The following is a 19,669-nucleotide window of genomic DNA, read 5'->3' on the forward strand; positions in this document are numbered from 1 at the left end:
TGTGTTTCATCGCACTTTGGCACCTGAACAAAAAGTCCCAGTAGTCAAGCTCTACAAAAAGATACACTGATTTTCCAAAGCATTGTTTTGCAATGTTACATGGTGTTCTCTGAAATATGATCCTCTTGTGAAAAGCATTCCAGGACTCCATATTTTTTTCATCTGCCTTATGGCAGAAGTAATATTAAAGAAAAATATGTGAGATTTCTTACGGTTATGATTTTCAATAGGCTATGTCCAAATAGTGAAACTCAAATTGCATTGAATTAGCCTAGTACCTACAGTAAATACAGTAATTGCCTTTATACCAAATCTCAGCCAGCATTAGATACTTCAGAGAAAGCTCCAAGAAACCCCTTAATCCTTTGAATTTCAGAAATGATTTTCTACCCTGAAATATGAGCTTTAACACCTTTTCAAATATTTATTAGAATCTCTTACATGTTTTGCTGCTGACTATTATAATTCTAAATATGCTTGCCACAATGCAAACCTTCAGAGAAAAAATAGTATGGTTAAAAAAAAAAAAGAAGGGGGAGGAGAAGGAGGAGGGAAACTAGATTATTTGGACTATTACAGTTATCTAAAACATTATTATGCTGAAAAATCACAACTTTGGGAACTTGAAGCCAGGCTGTTATCATTATGTTTGACAGAGAATTATTGACATGGGAGGATCTGACTTTACTGATTCCATGACTGGCTAAAGTATTTTTGGGTAGTGGGCATCCAGTGGAGAGGCACGATCATGGCAGACAAATAGAACATTGGCCAAAAGTGTCTATGATGTTTCTCTATCCATGTTAAGTTTTATTCAGGAGACCATCTGGATACAAAAGGCCAAATGCTATGAACTCCACTCCACCCACTTTGAATGCCAACTGGAGAGGGTCTGAGCCCACATTGAATTAATCTAATATTTAACTAAATTGGCTTAGTCTATTGACACCCCTTCATCACACACAAAGTCTGTCTGTCAGAAAAAATTAAGGAAATCTGGCATATTTTCTATGAGGTACAGTATGAGCTGGAAGTCCCATATCCCTTTCTTACAATGCTTCAAACTAGCCAGTTTATAGGGTACCTTTCAAGTTTTCTTACATGTCCTTGGCTGTGAATAGCTAAGTTCTAATTGGATAGCAGCCAAAGCTCATTAGCATATGGTATCTTATCATGCAATAGGGTAGAGCTACTAAGACTTAGGAAGTGAGTGTAGTCTGAGAGCTCTGTCCTCAAAGAATTTTGGCGTTCAGATACACTACATCAGTTTCATCCACCTACCAAGTCAAGGAGGTAAGGTATGTCATAGAAATACTAACTGTTAGTTAACTAAGAGGATTGCTGAAGACAGGGTACAAAATTATTTACCGTAAAGTTTGGATATCTTAAAACTAATGTACTTCACTAAAAAAAAAAAAGAACAAATAGCAATTGAATTTTTTTTAAAAGCCAGAGCATAATTTAATTATTACAGGAAGTTTTGCAAGCATTCAATCCATACCAACCTGTAGCTGTGCAAATATGTTTCACTGCAACTTTGTCTTTTAGGTTGTGTTACTTAAAATCATTTTTCTTTCACTGAACTTTGAAGTAATATTTAATTATATTTTACTCTTTGGCCAAGCAAGATAAAAGAGATATACTCCACTGCAAATTGTTATAGTTTCTTTCACTTTCCAAACCAGCTCATTTTAAAACAATGGGACTATCTGTCTGAATCATGTAACAAGTCGTAATAATATCCAAGGGCAAGAAATATTCAAGGATAGTTGTTTAGCAATTTCAATTCTGTTTTCTCCTGTTACCGTCATTTTAGGGTGTCTCTTCTAATATTATTGTCCCTCTCTTCAGTGCTGAGTATATTGGCCCTTGGTGTAATAAGAGTGTAATATGAGAATATACAAAGACCTGATGTCTTCTACAGCCTTTTGTAACTTCTCTGTAGAAAAGCTATCTTTCCTTACACAAGATCATGCTAGTAACATCATTTCTGAAACAGTAATGACTTAGTTGCCTAGTAAAAATTAATTTGCCCATGCAAATCTGAAAGCAATTAATGTTAACTACCATTTGTCATTTTTAATGCACTTTAGAGTGAATGCCAGCACTTTTCAATATCTTACTATTTTACCATTGATATAATCAGATTTACCTGTTGGGGTAGTAGTGCTTTGACTATATTTTTCATAGCACCTTATAGCAAAGAATCTCAAAGCACTTTGTGTCAGGTACCCAGGTTGTCAGGTATTTAGGTAACCAGAACTTTTACAATCTTTTCTCCTGCACCTGAAGAAGGGTGCTTGCGCCTGAAAGTTTGCAATATTTTTTTTTTGCAAAAATCTAGTTGGTCCCATAAAAGATATCACCTCTACCATGAGTTCTGATTCCAAAGTGCTTTGTAAGCATTCAGAAACTAACCCTCATGATACCGATCAAAGATGTGATTGTTAAGGTGATCACCATTTTTAGATGGGTAAAGCAAGACACACAGAAGCTAGGATTTTTTTTCCCTGGATTTTATATTGACTCACTTGCAGAGCCAAGGCTAGCGATAAGAAAATGAGTCCCAATACCCTATTCTAACTACTACGGAACATTGCCTAATATAAATTTAATATAATCATATATGAACTGCATGAAAGAGCAAAAAATCAAATAAACTTTGTTTCCTATCTCTCTATACAACATGGGATCCTGATTTGGGGTAAATTGGTGTAACGCCATTAAAATCAATCAAGCTATTTCAGTTTATACCAGCTGAGGATCTGGCTGATCATTCTCAGATTTACTTCTCTCTCCAAAATAATGGTCTCCCAAGGAAAGGCATGTGTGTAGTTGCTGATGATGTAGTATTATACTTTGCTGGTACAGAAATGCTGCCGGAAAAGCAGTATACAAATACACAATCCAGGAGATACACTTATTTTTGGTGAAAAGGCCTTTTTTATCCTGCAAGCTGAAATAGAAAAATGCATGAAGCCTGTGTAGTTCTGCCCCTTTTTGTACATTTCCCATCCCTTATATAATCAATAAGCTCTCAGAGCTGCAAGCTATTTTCAGAATGACTGAGAATCATTTCAGTGTAAATGATACAGCAGTCACCTATTGCACCTCACCTTTGTAATGTATAGTATGTGAAAAATCTAGTGCATAAGCAACAACAGAAAAGAGCCCTTAAAAAGTGCTGAGCTCTTCAGCTATATAACTGCTGGAAATATTGGGCTTGATTCTGATCTCATTTACAAAGAGTAGATCAACTGAGTTAAAAGTAATATAAATCTGGTATCAGAGAAGAATGAGCAAAGCAAAACAGTTGATAAACTCCCAGCCTACTTTCTGTTAATGATGCCACCATAAGATCACATTTTATCTCTAAGCTATATTTTCCATTGCTTTGGCTGCTTGCAAAACTTAAAATGGAACAAGTTTTTCTAGCATCAGAACACTGATTTTATCTTTAATAGGCAGTCTCTCTCTAATTTACCTTCAGGAAACAGCTTCCTGGTTGCAAACTGCTTGAGAGGGTGACAGCTAGGCAACTTCAAAAGCAGCTACAATAGCTTTTCTTGTTAAGTTTCAGGGGGAATTCAGAAATGCTGAAAGTGCCAGATGACATTGTCATGGAACAGGAGGACTCTGCTTCTCAAAATGGAGAAACAACAAGTTGGGATATCAATGACGTCAAACTTCCCCAGGTACGTGTGCGTTTTAGAAAATCTTTTATTTACAAATTCATCCAGTTATGGTCTTTCTGAGATACCTTGTAAATCATCCATATATCTTTTCTCTTCACTGCTTTTCTAGGAAGCATGTTCTAGAGCATTCCATCAACGTGAGCTATACACGTAAAAAAGCTGAAATATTTGCCAAAACTTTTACGCTCGGAGACATTTTCCCTTTGGAAGAGATACATATTATAAGGAAGAGTAAAAATGTAGATTTACTAGCTTTCTAGACCACTGAATGGGCAGAGTTACTATTTACTATTTTGTTTTATGCTTATTTTACAGTATGAATCCCCATGCTTTGTGTACTTCATATTATTCTAAATAGAGAAATACTCATTTCATTGCAGGCTTAGGACCATAGTACTTAAGTGCTATCTAAACAAGGAATTTCTTTTTGTGGCACTCCTGTGAGATGAAGAGGCATTGTTATCCTCACTTTACAGATGATAAGGCACAGAAAGATTGAGATCAAATGTGTCCAATAATTGTAGGTACCAAATTGAGATACCCAACATTTGATTTTTTCTGAGTACTTAGCATATATAGCATGTTCTATATTCAAAGCAGAGCATTCCTTAACTTCAGCTGCATCTTCTACAATCAAAGCCCATGGTGTCAAGTTGGGCACACAAATAACAAACAACACACAGTTAGTGGCTACCCATAAACAGTTTGGCTTACACGGTTGGGAACTCTGCTTCACAGATATTTGCTGAGAAATAATGACCTCCTCAGCTCTTATCCAAGTCCCCAGTCTCCTGGCCAAGAAAATCACCTCTCCTGGTTCCCCAGTCTTCCCCAGCCGCAGTTTCAGGTTCTAGGATCTTGCGCTCTGACCTACCTGCAAGGGTCCTTGTCCCATTCTTGGCCCACCAACCTTGTCCTTCACCTCTCAGCCCCTGGCTGCTCATCTCAGTTTGCAACTCCCCAAAGTCCAGCTCTTATTCCCAGTCCACATCCTGTATCCAGACTTCTTGCCCAAAGAATCCTGGTTCTAGTCCGCCCCAAACCCTTCCCTTCTCCAAGCTTAACTGTGGTTGCATCTGCCTTCAAATCAGAAGGCTTCCTTCTCCTTTCAACCTAGGTACCAGCCAGTGGAGCACTGAAAGAACAAAAAAAAAGTCCCTCTGCCCTGAGTTCTTGACTTCACTGTCACCATAGCCTCAGGTAGTTTGGATCAGCAAGTCCTGCCCTTCTATCCCCATTTCCACCAGTTTTTCACCCCACACAAAAGCAACAGAGGGTCTGTAAGCTCCTTTTAGCCCACTGATATTTTCCTCTTGCACAGCTCGTAAGCCATGAGGTGATATCTAACAAATGACTTCTTAAAATGTCCTTCTTTTCATGTGTTTTTTTCCTGTTCTTTACCAAATAGACTTTTTGCTCAGTCTGTAACATGAAGCCAGACCAAGATGTCCTATATTTTTCATTTTAAAAAGACTGATGTTAGCATTACAAAGAATAGCCTAAACAAAACACCGGAATCTGAAGCCCCACAAATGTTGGGGAAGTTTGAATCTATCAGTGCTTACCCTGCAGCTCATGAAACTGAGCCAAACCACATGCTTGGGTACAATTCCAAATGTTATAGAGAGATCTTAAGAACAATGAATAAGGACTTCTGTCATGAATCCTAAGGAAATAAACCAGTTAAAAATTGCAAGATATGAGGACTTTATAAAGTAGATTCAAAGGGCTGATCTGCACTGGATTGTACGTTGGAACAAGGCCAAAGGCCAATAGCATGTTCTGGCACCTGGAGGGGTCCACTGGAGCACTGAGAAACTACAGGCACCTCCCTTTCCCCAGTCATCCCCAAGCCTACGCTGGCAACTCTTACTATAACCCATTGACCTTTATGTAGGGCCTTGTTATACCGCCACAGTGACAAACTTCAGCAGAGGGTCTTATGTTCTCCAACTGGGAAACGGTTTTATTTCCTAGCCTAAAATGTGGCATTCTTTGGGTTCTTAACAGGATGTGAAACAAAGAGATTGGTTTCAAGAATGGCCAGATTCCTATGTAAAGCATATCTATAGCTCGGATGATAAAAATGCTCAGCGGCACCACAGTAGTTGGGCAATGAGAAACACCAACAATCACAACTCCCGTATCTTAAAAAAGTCCTGTCTCGGTGTGGTGGTTTGCAGCAATGAATGCTCAACTCCTGATGGGAGGAAGATCTATTTGAGACCAGCCATATGTGATAAAGCTAGGCAAAAACAGCAGAGTAAGTATGACGCTGTGGAGATAGCAACACCTCTGTTATTAATATACTAGTTAATAAATTAATACAATCGAAACCAGAGGAGAAAGAGACCTGTTAGATCTTTTGACACCCCTTCTCAACCTTATACTGTGTTATTAAGTACAATTTCAATATTTTGAAAAATATTGTTTTTTGTTTTGTTTCCTTCTTGTTTCCTGCTGCAGTTTTCTTGACTGGTTGCTATGTACTTCCTACCATGTTCTAACTATGCCCTAATTTCCAGCCTGATGCAACTGAGTACTTACTTTATTCATTTGCATAGGAATCCCACTTCCATGGGAAATTCTTTTTTACTTAAAGGCCACCTCTAAAGGAAAAGAACTGGGCTTTTGACTTTTCTCCCTTCGTTCTTGAAATTAGTGAAAAAGTAACATCACAAAAAACAAGAGATCAGAAGTTTAATAATTGATGAGGGAAATCATTTTTAGTTAAGATGGTTTAACGCTCTTTTTGATTGTTTGGCTTGTTAGCCACTCAGTGACTAATAAACATAAAGGAAGCTTTTGTTACAGCCTTCAGTTAAACTGTTGGATGTGATTTAATTTCTGATTTGATTCCAGCAAAACCAGAAAAGATGTAATATTCCTGATACATCTTACTTAAAAAAAAATGACAAAATACCCTTGAAGATTAAAGCCTTTCTTTATATGTCAGTAAAAACCAAAAAGGATAAATATACAAGTCTTAGTAATGGTATCTGCAGGTCACCTTTAACAGGAGAAAGATAAGAATTAGTCAGTGCCGATGTGTGAAGGTTTTCTGCACAGTTCTACAAACTAAGCTTCTGAGCCCCCAAGCACAAAAAAAATAGCAATCCACCCCAGGGAGTTAATGTCACAGAAAACATTCCTCTGACTGCTGGATAAGAAAATGTTTCTCACTGCCCTTGTTCTAGGGAAATGCTGTCCAAACTGCAATGGGCCTTTGAAGCTTATTTCTTGTCGAGGTCATGGTGGTTATCCTGTCACTAACTTCTGGAGGCATGAAGGACCATTCATATTTTTTCAGGTTAGTAGAACACTCAGTTTTATCTAAGGTGAGTTCAAAAGATACTTTATCAGATCATCTAAAATCATGCATTTGTTTCAGCTAACAACATTTGCTACTATGTTCATTATACTTTTTCGTAAAGGGCCTATTGCAAAGATCATCAAAATGAATGGGTTTCTGTAAACTCCCATGGACTGTGAGGGACTTTGGACAAGGCCCTAATAAGCTATAGAGCACAAGCTGAACTTGAAAACCCTTGCAGGGTCAGAAATGGTTTGTTACTGTCACATGTTTCTCAGGAACACCATCTAGGAAGGGGGATTGCTTAGAGCAGTAAGTGGTTGTATCTAAAAGTCTATGATAGCTCACAATACTGGATTAAGCATTAATACACCTCAAACATTTAGTTAATGATCCCGATCCTTGTTGAGTTGAAGAGCTTGTTTTTAAAGCTTTGCTCTGACCATTTAGAAAATGTACAGGATTTTCTTCTAAGTCCTTATGACAGTGGAGCATCCCGCAATCTTTAAAGTACCCTTGTGAGGGAGCAAAGTATTATTAGCTTAGTTCCCCATCTGTAAACTGGGGATATCTCAAAGGTACTTGTATACCTAAAAATCAAAGTGAAACCGCTACCCAAGCCAAGGCCTATTGGGATAGTATGATTAAGGTACGCAAGTTTCTGTAGCCAACAGCTCAAAAGGAGGGTAGAAGGAAATAAGGAATAATAATGTCATAATTGATCATACTATATATTTCTTGTTCTGAAAGATAGGCATGTCTTCACTACAGTAAAGAGCTAATAGAACTGGCCACTCTTGTATAGTACAGACAAAGCCCACTCTTTGACTGTGACCAGCTGCAAATCTAGTCTGCAAGCCTACTGTCTATTGAGGAGAGCCTGCTCTATATGTAAACACTGTGCAAAGATTTTGGGAATTCAGAAAACGTTCACCAGCAACAGATCACCCCACTAATTTTTACCTGTGACTTACGCTGAACGTAAATACGTTTCATGAGGTAAAATCCACTGGGTCACCCAACCCATGTCAGGATTTTATGCACATACCATGGACCCTATACACTACAGGTACTACTTAAGCTCTGTTTTTATCTTCATTTTTCATGTTCCTTGCTAAAGTCCAAAGGAGCACATGATCATCCAAGACCAGAAACCAAGCTAGAAGCAGAAGCAAGAAGATCACTCCAAAAAGCACTTACAGTTGTTTCCCCCACTTCTCCAAGACTAAAAAAAATTCGGGAGCCTGAGGTAACCTTTACTATTGATACATGCAACATGCAGCACCTGCTCATCCCTTTCCTATGTACCTGTTCCCTGGGCTTCCTGAACCTCAGTTCTGGGAGTAAGCAAGCTCCACACCCCTATTTCTATCCTCCCAGGAGCAGACAAATGTAAACTGAGCAGAGCCTTGGATGCACCACCTGGACTCTGATCAGCTTAACTGAGCAACGTGCAGTTTACCTTGGATACCCACCAACAGCAAATTCGACCGTGGCACAAGAGTGGGAATTGTGCCTCTGCCTCTCAAAAGCTGCTCCTTTCCTTGATTGCCCCTGGAGGCATGCAGTTATGGCATTGTAACACAACCATAGTCCATAGCCTATGGCATTTATTAATTATAAAGAATAATATAAGGAGAATGACAGTAAAGGCTTGACTTTTGAAAGTATAACCCAGATAAATTAATATTCTTGCCCAATTTTAAAGAGATCTTTAGAGGTTCATGAACGCACTACATTTCCTATTCCAGCAAGCACAAATTGTGTTGCAGTTGTCATTGTAAAGCTCTATCTGTAAAGTTTATATCAAATATACAAAGACCTGATGTTTTTTATGCAAAGTATGTCTCAGTTCAGAAGTCCTCTCTCAAAAACATGCCTGTTGGTTCCTTATTGATGTTTGTCAAGATCTTAATCTGTTTACAATGAAACATGACAAGTGAGTGATCTTGTATCTGGTGTGATCAATGTTGATATTTTAAGATGGTAGGCTTAATGGCGCTGCCCCTTTTGTTAGGCATTAATTATCAAGCATAGGTTGTTTTACTCATGCAGAAAAAAAAAAAGGCCCAGAAATGAATGTTTGAAACTGGCAGTAACTTAATTGAGCAAACCTTGGACAAGCACTAGTCTAAATACAGAAGACCTCAATCTTTTTCCCTAATTTTAAACACTGTATTTGAAGATCAAAATTATTCCCAGTAAAAAAAGGAGAGAATACATAGTGCTATGGCAGCTAGCATCTGATGCAAGAACCAGGGGATGCAAGCTTTTAAGAAATCAGTTGTATGTCTACACTGCAGTCACAGCAATGTAGAGTTGTCATACCTGTTCTAACTTTAAACGGGCTTTGGTATTCAGTAGCAGCCTAGCCATGGAGCTCAGTGAGTGTGGCAAAACCCACCCAAGAAGCAGGATAAATTGGCTTGCAATGCAAATATACCACCAACAATCCACTGTTTAAAAACTTAAGAGATCTATTTAGACTGGAAAGTCTCATGTTGGTGATTTAATCCTATTATAATTTGTGCAGGTGCATTTTGCACACTTTGCTCCAAAGTAACCACATAGAAGTGGGTCCCATTTGCTGTATTTCCCATGTGCCTGAACCTGCTAACTCAGGCCAAACTCACTTTGTCCACTTCTTGAGTCTTATTAAAGTCCATGTCAGTTTTGATGTCAAGCTCAGTACAAGCTCTTCAGGCCAGTTCTTCACCTGGTTTAAATGGGTGTAGCAGCCCCTTTGATTTGGAGTTGCACCAATTTACCTCAGCTAAGAATTTTGCTCTTTATTTATCTGAAGCAAATATGCTTCTGCTGTCCATTCCTCCCTTGATATAACACTCTGTTGTACGATGATAATTCCTGTAACAACCACCTGTCACATCACAAACTAAGGATTTTGACTGAAGATGAGGAATCTGATACTTAATCTGATAAAAATGTCTAAAAGAGATTATATTTTAAAGCTGTTATAATGTACCATGAAGGAGAACTATAGAATATATATGATTGCTTAAAAGTGCTCTATATAGTTTTAAAAAATTTATAAACTTTCAAAAGATATCATTTTACAAAATGTATATGTATATGTACACATGCATGCATGCATTGATACATATGAGAGACAGAGCATGTTTTTAAAAATTGCCCATGTAATATCATTTGTTCTTTGACTAAGGAAGGACAGTGATCTAGTGACAATACAGGAGACTTAATTTTTTCAAAGAAAGTCTCCACAGATCTGAAGGTGGAAGGTATGGCAGGCTGGCACCTCACCAACTAGCTAGTTTAAAGAGACGTGCACTTCTGTAGGCAACAGTCTAATCCATCAGATGCTATGAAAGGACTTTTCAGAATATCTAAAGACACTATTCTACTCCTGGATCCAACAAGTCATAAAGTTGCTATAATTACAGGCATACAGCAGTAAAATGTGAAAGAAAAGCCTGTAAGGACAAATCACTAGTGTATATAAAGAGTAAATGTACCACAAGGAATTAAGCTTCATAAAATTATAATCCAATAATTAGAGTTGTTAAAGAGATTGCAAATTATGCCTAGCCAAGTAATTTCAGCACACTGCTCTTCCATCAAATGAAATGTGTATGTAAAGCTCAGGATTTTACAGAGAGGAAAATAAGTCAGTTAAAAATAAGAAGGAAGATTGTTATAAAGGTGTAAGGAATAGCCCTTTTATTAGGCTGAAAAGGTCCATTTAAAAGGTAACAACAATTTAATTAGAAAAACTTCCTATTCAATTTTACCAAATTCTGTAGAAACAAGTTAATTAGACTGCAATAAATTTATTAGAAGAGCAATTTTATTTGTAAGTATTGCTTTTCTATAGGCTGATCCATAAATAAATATCCCCTTTCCTGGGCATGTCTCCTAACCACAGAGCTGTACACTCAATCTTCTCTCTCTCTCCACTGTTTGGTAGAACAAATGTTAGTTCAAAGGAAAAGAACAGATTTAGATGGGGTTCTTGACTTTTCCAATTGAAGTTTTGTATTGTACTATTGTACTAATGTTCTATTTTACTAATAAATAGTTACTTATATACAACTTCAGGAGGAGAGACCAAGAAAGACTTTCCCCTGAATATCCTTATGGCTAGGACACTCTTCTGGGATGGGGGAGATCTTAGTTTAAGTCTATGCCTCAAATCAGCCTGAGCAGAAATTTATAAAATCTTCTCCCAGGTGATTTTCTAACCACTGGGATAGCAAGGGTAGGTTTTGTGTGAGAAAGGGCTGACCTGGATTAGGGGCACAGCTCCAGGAGAAGTTTGATGATGAGAATTTCAGTGTGGGGAAGATGACTGTCTCTGGGCTGGATTTAGGAACTAAATTATGTTTGAGTAGTGGTTCCCTTGAATTATCTTTGAGCAGCCTCTTTGCTGTTTACAAAGTCACAGAAGTTTAGGGCTGGAAGTAACCCCATGAGAGCATCAGGTCCAGCCCCCCTGCTCTGGGCAGGAAAGACTGCTGGGGTCATATAACCCCAGCAAAGTGTGTGCCAGATCTCCTTTTGAAGATCTCCAGGGTAGGTGCCTGCACCACCCCCAAAGTTTGGTCACACGAAACGTGAAGAAGTTTTTCCTTATATCTAGTCTGAAACCTTCTTGTAGGAATTTATGACTATTGCTCTTGGTTTTCCCCAGGGCACTTTGGTGAACTGTTGTTTGCTAGCCCCTGATGCTCATCCCTGATATATTCGTAAGCTGCCACCAAATCCCCCTGAAGTCTTCTCCTTTCTTGGCTGAACAGTCCCATATCTATCAGCCTTTCCTTATATGGCTTGCTCTTCAGGCCTCTAATCATATGAGTGGCTCTTCTCTGGACTCTCTCAAGCTTCTCCACATCCTTCTTGAAGTGTGGTGCCCAGAACTGGATGCAGTACTCCACCAATGCTGCGACCTCACCAATGCTGAGTAGAGTGGGAGAATAATGTCCTTAGTATTGCTTGAGATGCATCGGTTGATGCATGCCAGCATATTGTTTCCTCTGCTAATTGTAGCATTACACTGATGGCTCTCTTCATTTTATGGTCAATTATGACCCCCAGGTCCCTTTCAGATGTGGTGCTAGCTAGCGTAGCACCACTGAGCCTGTAAGTTTGTTGCAGAACTTTTCTCCCCAGATGGAGCACTTGATACTTCTCAGTGTTGAACAGCACCTGGTTCTGGTCTGCCCATCTAACTAATCTGTCTAGGTCCGCCTGGATCGACAGCCTACCCTGATGCATGGCTGCACTTCCCCATGGCTTACTGTCATCAGTGAACTATGCCAGTGTGCTTTTCACCCCTACATCCAAATCATTGGTGAAGATGTTGAAAAGTACTGGTCCAAGTACCGAACCCTGGGGGACCCAACTGGCTACCTTCCACCAGGTCAACACAGATCTGTCTATTAGTAGTCTCTGGGTCTGATGCCACAGCCAGTTTTCCACCCATCTGACCATTGAATTGTTGAGCCCATAGTCCCCTAGTTTTACCTTGAGAGCCTCATGGGACACCAAGTCAAAGGCCTTCCTAAAGTCCAAATAAATGAGGTTGACCCTATCTCCCTTATCCAGGTGGTGAGTAACCTGGTCATAGAAAGAGATGAGATTAGTCAGACATGACTTACCCATGACAAAGCCATTCTGGCTGTTGTTCAGAATGTTGCCTTCCACTAACTTATCACATATGGACTCCTTGAGAATTTTGAGGATTTTTCTTGGGATTGAGGTCAGGCTGATCAGCCTGTAGTTCCCTGGGTCTTCTCTCCTCCCCTTCTTGAAGATAGGCACAACATTGGTCCTTTTCCAGTCTTCTGGGACCTCTCCTGAGCACCACGAATTCTCAGAGAGTTTTGCCAGTGGGCCTGTGATCACTTCAGCTAGTTCTTTCAGCACTCTCAGATGGAGTTCATGTGATCCTGCTGACTTATAGCTATCCAGCCTCTATAGCTGTTCTTTCACCAGCTCAACACTGACTGTTGGTGGGTGATCATCCCTACTGTGACTATTTTGTGTCATATTTGCATTCAGCAGGCTACCACTCTTAGATTGATGGAATACTGATGCAAAGTACTTGTTCAGGAGTTGTTTTCTCCTTTGTGTCAATGATCAGATATCCAGATGCATTAAGCAGTGGCCCCACGTTTCCACTGGTTTTCCTTCTTTTACCTACATACAGAAGGCCTTCTTATTGTCCTTGATTTCAGTTGCTAACCTGAATTTGGGCACTGCCTTTGCTTTTCTAATCTGCCCCCTACAGGTGTGGGCCAATGGTATGTAGTTCTCCTTGGGGCCAATTCCTAGCTTCCATCATTCGTAAGCCTCCCTTTTCTTTTTCAGAAGATCTGTGACTTCCCTATTGAGCCAAGATGGCCTTCCGGCCCCTGTGCCACCTTTTTTGCATACAGGTTTGGACAACTTCTGTGCACCGAGGATCGTGTCGCTGGCTTGCATCCATAGATGCTTCTCAAGCAAATCCCAGGACGTCATTGTCCCATTGTACTCAGCCTTGGTGAGGCTGCAGCTGGAGTATTGCATTCAGTTTTGGGCTCCACAATTCAAAAAGGATGTGGAGAAGCTTGAGAGAGTGCAGAGGAGAGCCATGCACATGATCAGAGGTCAGAAAAACAGACCTTACGATGACAGGCTGAGAGCTGTGAGACTCTTCAGCCTGGAAAAGTGCAGGTTCAGGGGTGATCTGATGGCCACCTATAAGTTTATCAGGGGTGTTCACCAGGATCTGGGGGAATGTCTGTTCACCAGAGCACCCCAAGGGATGACAAGATCGAATGGTCACAAACTCCACTGCGACCAATTCAGGCTGGACATAAGGAAGAGCTTCTTCACTGTCCGAGCCCCCAAGGTTTGGAATAGACTGCCGCCGGAGGTGGTTCAAGCACTCACTTTGAACGCCTTCAAGACACATTTGGATGTTTATCTTGCTGGGATCCTATGATCCCTGCTGACTTCCTGCCCCTGGGGCAGGGGGCTGGACTCGATGATCCTTCAGTGCTCCTTCCAGCCCAAATGTCTATGAAATCTATGAAATCTATGAAGAATTTGTACCTTACTGACAGATTTCCCAGCCCTACTATGGACGGTGAAAGTGATAGTGTCATGGTCACTGTTACCTAGGTTACCCTCTATCCTCAGATCACTCACCAGGTCATCTCCCTTGGCCAAAACTAAATTTAGGAGCACATTTCCTCTGATCAGCCTGAGTACATCCTGAGACAGGTAGAGCTCATTGATACAAGGAATATATGCAACCAGTCAGATCTGGCTGAGGGCTCTTCCCAGGAGATGTCTGGGTAGTTTAAAATTACTCATGTCAACCATGTCTTGTGCTCTTGCAGCCTCTTCCAGTTCTCTGGAGAATTCCAGATCTAGCTCCTCAACTTGATTCGGAGGTCTGTAATATATTCCTACAGTTAGCTCCCTTTTGCTGCATTCCCGCCCCCCCATATCTTGACCCAGAGGGTCTCAAGTCACCCTTCCTTAGTACCAATTTTGGCTTCCAAGGAGGTGTACTGCTCCTTTACATATAGAACTACACCTCCACATTTTTTCCCTATGCAATCCCTTCTATGCAGGGTGTAGCCCTTTATGGCTATGGTCCAATTGTGGGTAGAGTCCTACCAGGTCTCTGTTATCCCTGTGATTGGCAAGGTTAGGCAGTTCATCCATTCAGCTGTTTGGTATTCCAAGTCCCATGTACAGGAAGCTAAGACAGAAGCTAAATTCTTACACTAAGCCAGTGATTTGCAACCTTGTTAGACTTAAAGCCCTCTTAGCTTTCACCTATTTTCTTGATCACATACAAATAATAGAGCAATTCTTCTGTTGGAAATCACTTAGAAAGCTCACAAAAGGTCAGAATGTTTTTACACTATGGATTCATATTTGAAATCTTTTGAATTAATCTTATAAAGTTTCTGAAATCTCTGTGTTTATCTTGGTCAGGAGTTGTTTATCTTGTGAATCATAGATAGGTGTTTGCCCATCTAACCATACTATTACACAGCACACTACAGCACCTTTAAGGGATCTCACAGAACCCCAAGGTGCAATGACACCCTAGTTGAGGATCATTGCCCTAAGCAGCAGAGAGCTAAAAGTTAGGGTATTCAGTGCCAAAGTCCCTTTGGACATACCCCTAAGTGACTTGCCCAAGATCATGTAGGAAGACTGTTACAAAACAAAGAACTTAGGTATCACAGATCCAAGATTAATGCTCTGTTCACTAAACCATCCTTCCCTTTTCACTAAGGTCTAGATTTCTTATACAGTGGATTATCATTTGGAGACCTAATCCTGCTCCACTGTTTGAAAGGACAAATACTAGTAGTAAGGTAGACACACCATATTTGGATGGGTTTCTTGGCCTTTCCAATTAAAATGTTCTATATATGTACTATGAGCTTATACTCAAAGCCCTTGGAAAATGCCACTTCTTTTAGTTTCACTTCACTTGTCTTTTGACTACAGAAAAATAATAGAGTAATTCTTGACTATTATGCATGATAAAGCAAATCAATAATATAACACAAGGAGGGAAAAAGTACTGGCACTCTAACAGGGTCCGGTTATTTGTAGTTACAGAATTTATCAGTCTGGATTAAGTGTAGATTTTTTGTTCATGTTATTAAACTGCATTTTTCTTTCTTAAGTCTTTGGCAGATGACATTCAGAGTCAAGAAGCTCTGACTTTACATCTTTCCAGTCAGGAAGACTATATATCACCCAGTAATTTCAACAGACACTTACTAGACAAACCCCCGCAAGAGCACATGCTAAGTACCAGTTTGTCTCTTGCAAAAAACTATGGCTTTGGAAGCTCCCCATATCTTACCGAGCACACACAGGTTACAAGATCTAACACACTCTATGACAAGTACAAAGACATTGGCAGTGGAGGATGTGATACTGGAAGCCAATCTAGACCTTCTGTCTGTAATGCATATGTTGGCTATGAAGAGCCACAAAGTTGGAATAAAAACAGAGTTTTGGGAAGAAATCCATGCAATGAAAAATGCTGCAATGACTCTGCTTTGCCTTTGACTGATTTGCATCGTGAAATCCTTTCTTCTCAAAACTGTATTGAATCCACTCTACAGCATGTTCCTACTGTACCAAATACAACAAAGGCTGGCTACTACCCCTTCAGGCCTAATATAGGCCTATGTGGAGAGGATTTTTATGAAGGAAAATCACACATGAACTATAACAGCAGCTACATCCCTCCCTCCTTGTACCATCTCTCCCAAGAGGATCCTTACCTTGTTATGAACACTGTACATCAGCATTCACTGCCCATGAAAGGAACTGAATGGGACTCTGAAGAAGAGCAAAAGTACCCCAGTCTGGATTACTGCAACAATGAAATGTTTTTTAATCTCTGTCCTTTGAGATGATCATATTTGAGTTTCCTTCCTTCCCTCCGGGGCTGGATTCTGTACTCCCTGTTCTAATTTGGATAGCATTTTACCTTCACTTTGTGCCCCCTCTGCATTGGTATATTGCAGGAAGTGGGATGAAGGGGTACAGCTCCCTTGTACATCTTTGTACACCAGGGCAGGGGAACCAAAACATAGTTCAGTTTATCCCCTACTCCACTGGGGGACAATCTCTTGGGCAGACATGCCACAAATTTGCCTCACATCTCTAAGTGCTGTTCCAATCCCCTTCCCCTGCCAAAGCAGATTTCTGCCCCTGTCCTGTGACACTCCAATCCCCTTCCCCTGCTTTCTGTCTCTGCCCTGTGATCCCTGCCTGATCTTTGCTTTCTTCTTCCTGCCCACTCAACTGCCCTGTTTTCTGCTCCCTGTCCTCTCCCAAGTCTGCTGTGTGCCACACCCAAAGGCTGCCCAAGCCATATGTGGCACACAGGTTGGCCACCCCTGCCCTACTTCACCCCTGTGGGTATGTTACCTACCCAATTTATGGACATTTCCATGCAGCTTGTCTTACTGATTCCTCCTATTGCTTTTAAGCTACTCTTTCTGTCATTTAAGGCTCTAGCAAGCCCTTTAGTACATCTTTCCCCTATTCCATCCCCTCCCCTGTTCAAACACCCCAGAACTTAGGGGTCTAAACACAGACTTCATCATTTCAACCCATCTCCCCTCCCTATTCTAAACAAGCAATTCCCCAAATGATATGTTGTAGTGTGACATGCAGTAAAGATTTTATTGGCATGAGTCAGGGAGGAGAGTATTACAAAACAAATGGTAATAAAAACTTAATAGTACCCCACTCCATGACATATTTGGTGTCTGTCAAACAGGTTCAGTCTGATCATTTGTTTTTTATTTGCTTGACTTCATCTCTTTAGATTGCCACTGCCTTTTCCACTTTTAAATACTTTAGTTACTATGGAAACAATCCTGTCATAAGGGTGGAGTTTAGAGACATTTACAAGAGCAGGATAATATATACTTACAGAATGTTTCAAAATTTATGCTACAGTTTGGAAACATAAGGATCCATAGTGGTTTTTTATGATGTATATTTGGTATGCGCCTACATATACTTCATATTGTAGCAGTCACCTCTCTCATTGTAGACTAACGCAGAAAGCTTCCCTCCAGTCCATAACAACTACCATCCTAATATACCAGTGTACTTTTTATTTTGATTTTTCATCAGAGCTAGAAATATGAAATTTTCTAGGCTAAGTTTAATTAAAGATCGTGTCACACAGCCTGCAGATCTGCAGGCTTCTAGTATCAAGTAGTCCACTCAACATTTTCTGTACTAAATTTTCCTGTATTTAAACAGTATGATCAGCACATTGAAACAGGACACGGCCAGGTTCCTAATGATCTGGTTCACTGTATGGCACACTGCATTGGGACTTTTGCAAAATTCCATTTATTAGTGATATATTCTCTGAAAAAGTATATAGATATTGTTAAATTAGAATCATCATATTTACATTATATAGTCTAATTCTAAATTCTTGGCAATGAACGCTGAGGTAGTTCAGTTAAATTTAAAATTGCCCACATGGCTGAGGATCCAGGGTGAAAAAGTACACACAGTTGAGGAGCAGAGGGGTTGTCCTTTAACTGGAACACAAGAGACTACATCACACAGGCAGACAGACAGGACAATGCTTACATTTTTCTGAAGATAATCTGTAGACAGAGAAGCATCATGAAGATACTTGTTGGGGTTACATTCACCTGAGAAGGTCATGGCATAAATCCTTTATAACCTTATTGAAGGTGGCAGAAAATTGTTTTAAGATTCATAGTAGAGTTAGAAGGCTATTATTAGTAAACGAAAGAAGCAGAGATGCAGTGCAGTTAGAGACAGAAACATTTCTCATGGGCTAAATGCTCCATGGATCAAAGTACTGAGGTATTGAACTGCTTTCTAAGCTTTATTGAACATGCCTATACTGCACGGTTCCTTTTCTTGTGCTACATGCTCTGTGCCTTTTCCTCACGCTCATAAGTCTCTCTGTTGCCATAGCAAATTGTCTTGTGTGTAATTAAACTGTGTCTTACAGCTGCACAAATGTTTCACAACTTTTAGTTTATACAGCATTTAAAGGGGAGACTCTCACAACCTAGTTCTCTACCTATTTTAGGTATAACAGGGCACTCCTACACATGCACTTTACTGCACAGTAGGCACTTGCTGTGCAATAAAGCATCACCATCTATCCATGCGCATCAATTAGGCCAGTGTAGACCAATTTACTGCACTGTCTGACAGTCCCATCAGACACAAGTACTATCCAACAGTGGAGTAAATTACTGCACATAAGTGCATGTGTAGACAGTGATGGATTAGTTTACTCTGACTCAAATTGCACCAGAATTTATTCAGTCACATTAATTACATGTGTAGATACACCCACAGAGTCACCATTAACATAGTAACTGAAGACCTCACAGTTTTAATATGTACGCTCATGCTGGGTAGGGGAGTGCTTTTATCCTCATTTTACAAATTAGGAATTACAAGACCACAAAATGGTTTGCTAAATGTGTTCCAGAACTCCTGTGGCAGAACAAGGACATGACACCAGGCCTTCAATGTTCTCCAACCAAGAAATACTCCAACCGCTTTCCTTCTTCCTTCCATCCTTCCTTTCAACCTAGACCCTACTCTTGCATCTGAGAATGATTTGGTTTAATCAAGTGTTCCAATTTCTACATACTATTTTCTGCTTTTGCAAAGTAGAAATGCACTTTAATCTGAATACAGAATTATAAGATGATTTTGAAATGGTGTTGCTAAATGTGGTCCTTAATTCTTAAAAAAAATAGTTTGCATCCTGCTTGTGATGTAGACCATTTGTGAAAAAAGTCCAACAACTGCAGGACATGACTCCTTTAACGTAGACAAATGCAGGGTGCTGCACCTTGAGAGAAGAGATCCATAGCATACATACAGGCTGGGGAGTTCCCTTCTTGAAAGCACAGAGGCGGAAAGGGATCTTGGAGTCACTATTGACTCCAAGATGAACATGAGCCACCAATGCCAGACCGCAGCCAGCAAGGCCACCCATACCTTGTCATGCATCCAAAGATGCATCTCAAGCTGGTCCCCCCTATGCGACATTGGCCAGGTTGCAGTTGAAGTACTGCATCCAGTACTGGGCACCGCACTTTAAAAAGGATGTGGCCAGCCTGGAGAGGGT

The 19,669-nt window shown here is 40.1% G+C and overlaps 1 protein-coding gene across 2 annotated transcripts; it reads left to right on the plus strand.

Annotated features, from left to right (window-relative positions):
• Positions 1–1,237: 1,237 nt before the first annotated feature.
• On the plus strand, positions 1,238–17,264 carry GCM1 (glial cells missing homolog 1). 2 transcript variants are annotated; one of them, XM_006024473.1, is made up of 6 exons: positions 1,238–1,298; positions 3,581–3,695; positions 5,706–5,958; positions 6,893–7,005; positions 8,129–8,257; positions 15,684–17,264. In XM_006024473.1, the coding sequence occupies exons 2-6, from the start codon at positions 3,594–3,596 to the stop codon at positions 16,425–16,427; spliced, it is 1,341 nt and encodes a 446-aa protein (XP_006024535.1). In that variant the 5' UTR covers positions 1,238–1,298; positions 3,581–3,593; the 3' UTR covers positions 16,428–17,264. The 2 variants fall into 2 exon arrangements, with proteins under 2 accessions (XP_006024535.1, XP_006024536.1); XM_006024474.1 differs by having other exon boundaries at positions 1,259–1,293; positions 3,575–3,695.
• The last annotated feature ends 2,405 nt before the right edge of the window (positions 17,265–19,669 follow it).

Source organism: Alligator sinensis, unplaced genomic scaffold (assembly GCF_000455745.1).
Source record: "Alligator sinensis unplaced genomic scaffold, ASM45574v1 scaffold1012_1, whole genome shotgun sequence".
NCBI lineage: Eukaryota > Metazoa > Chordata > Crocodylia > Alligatoridae > Alligator > Alligator sinensis.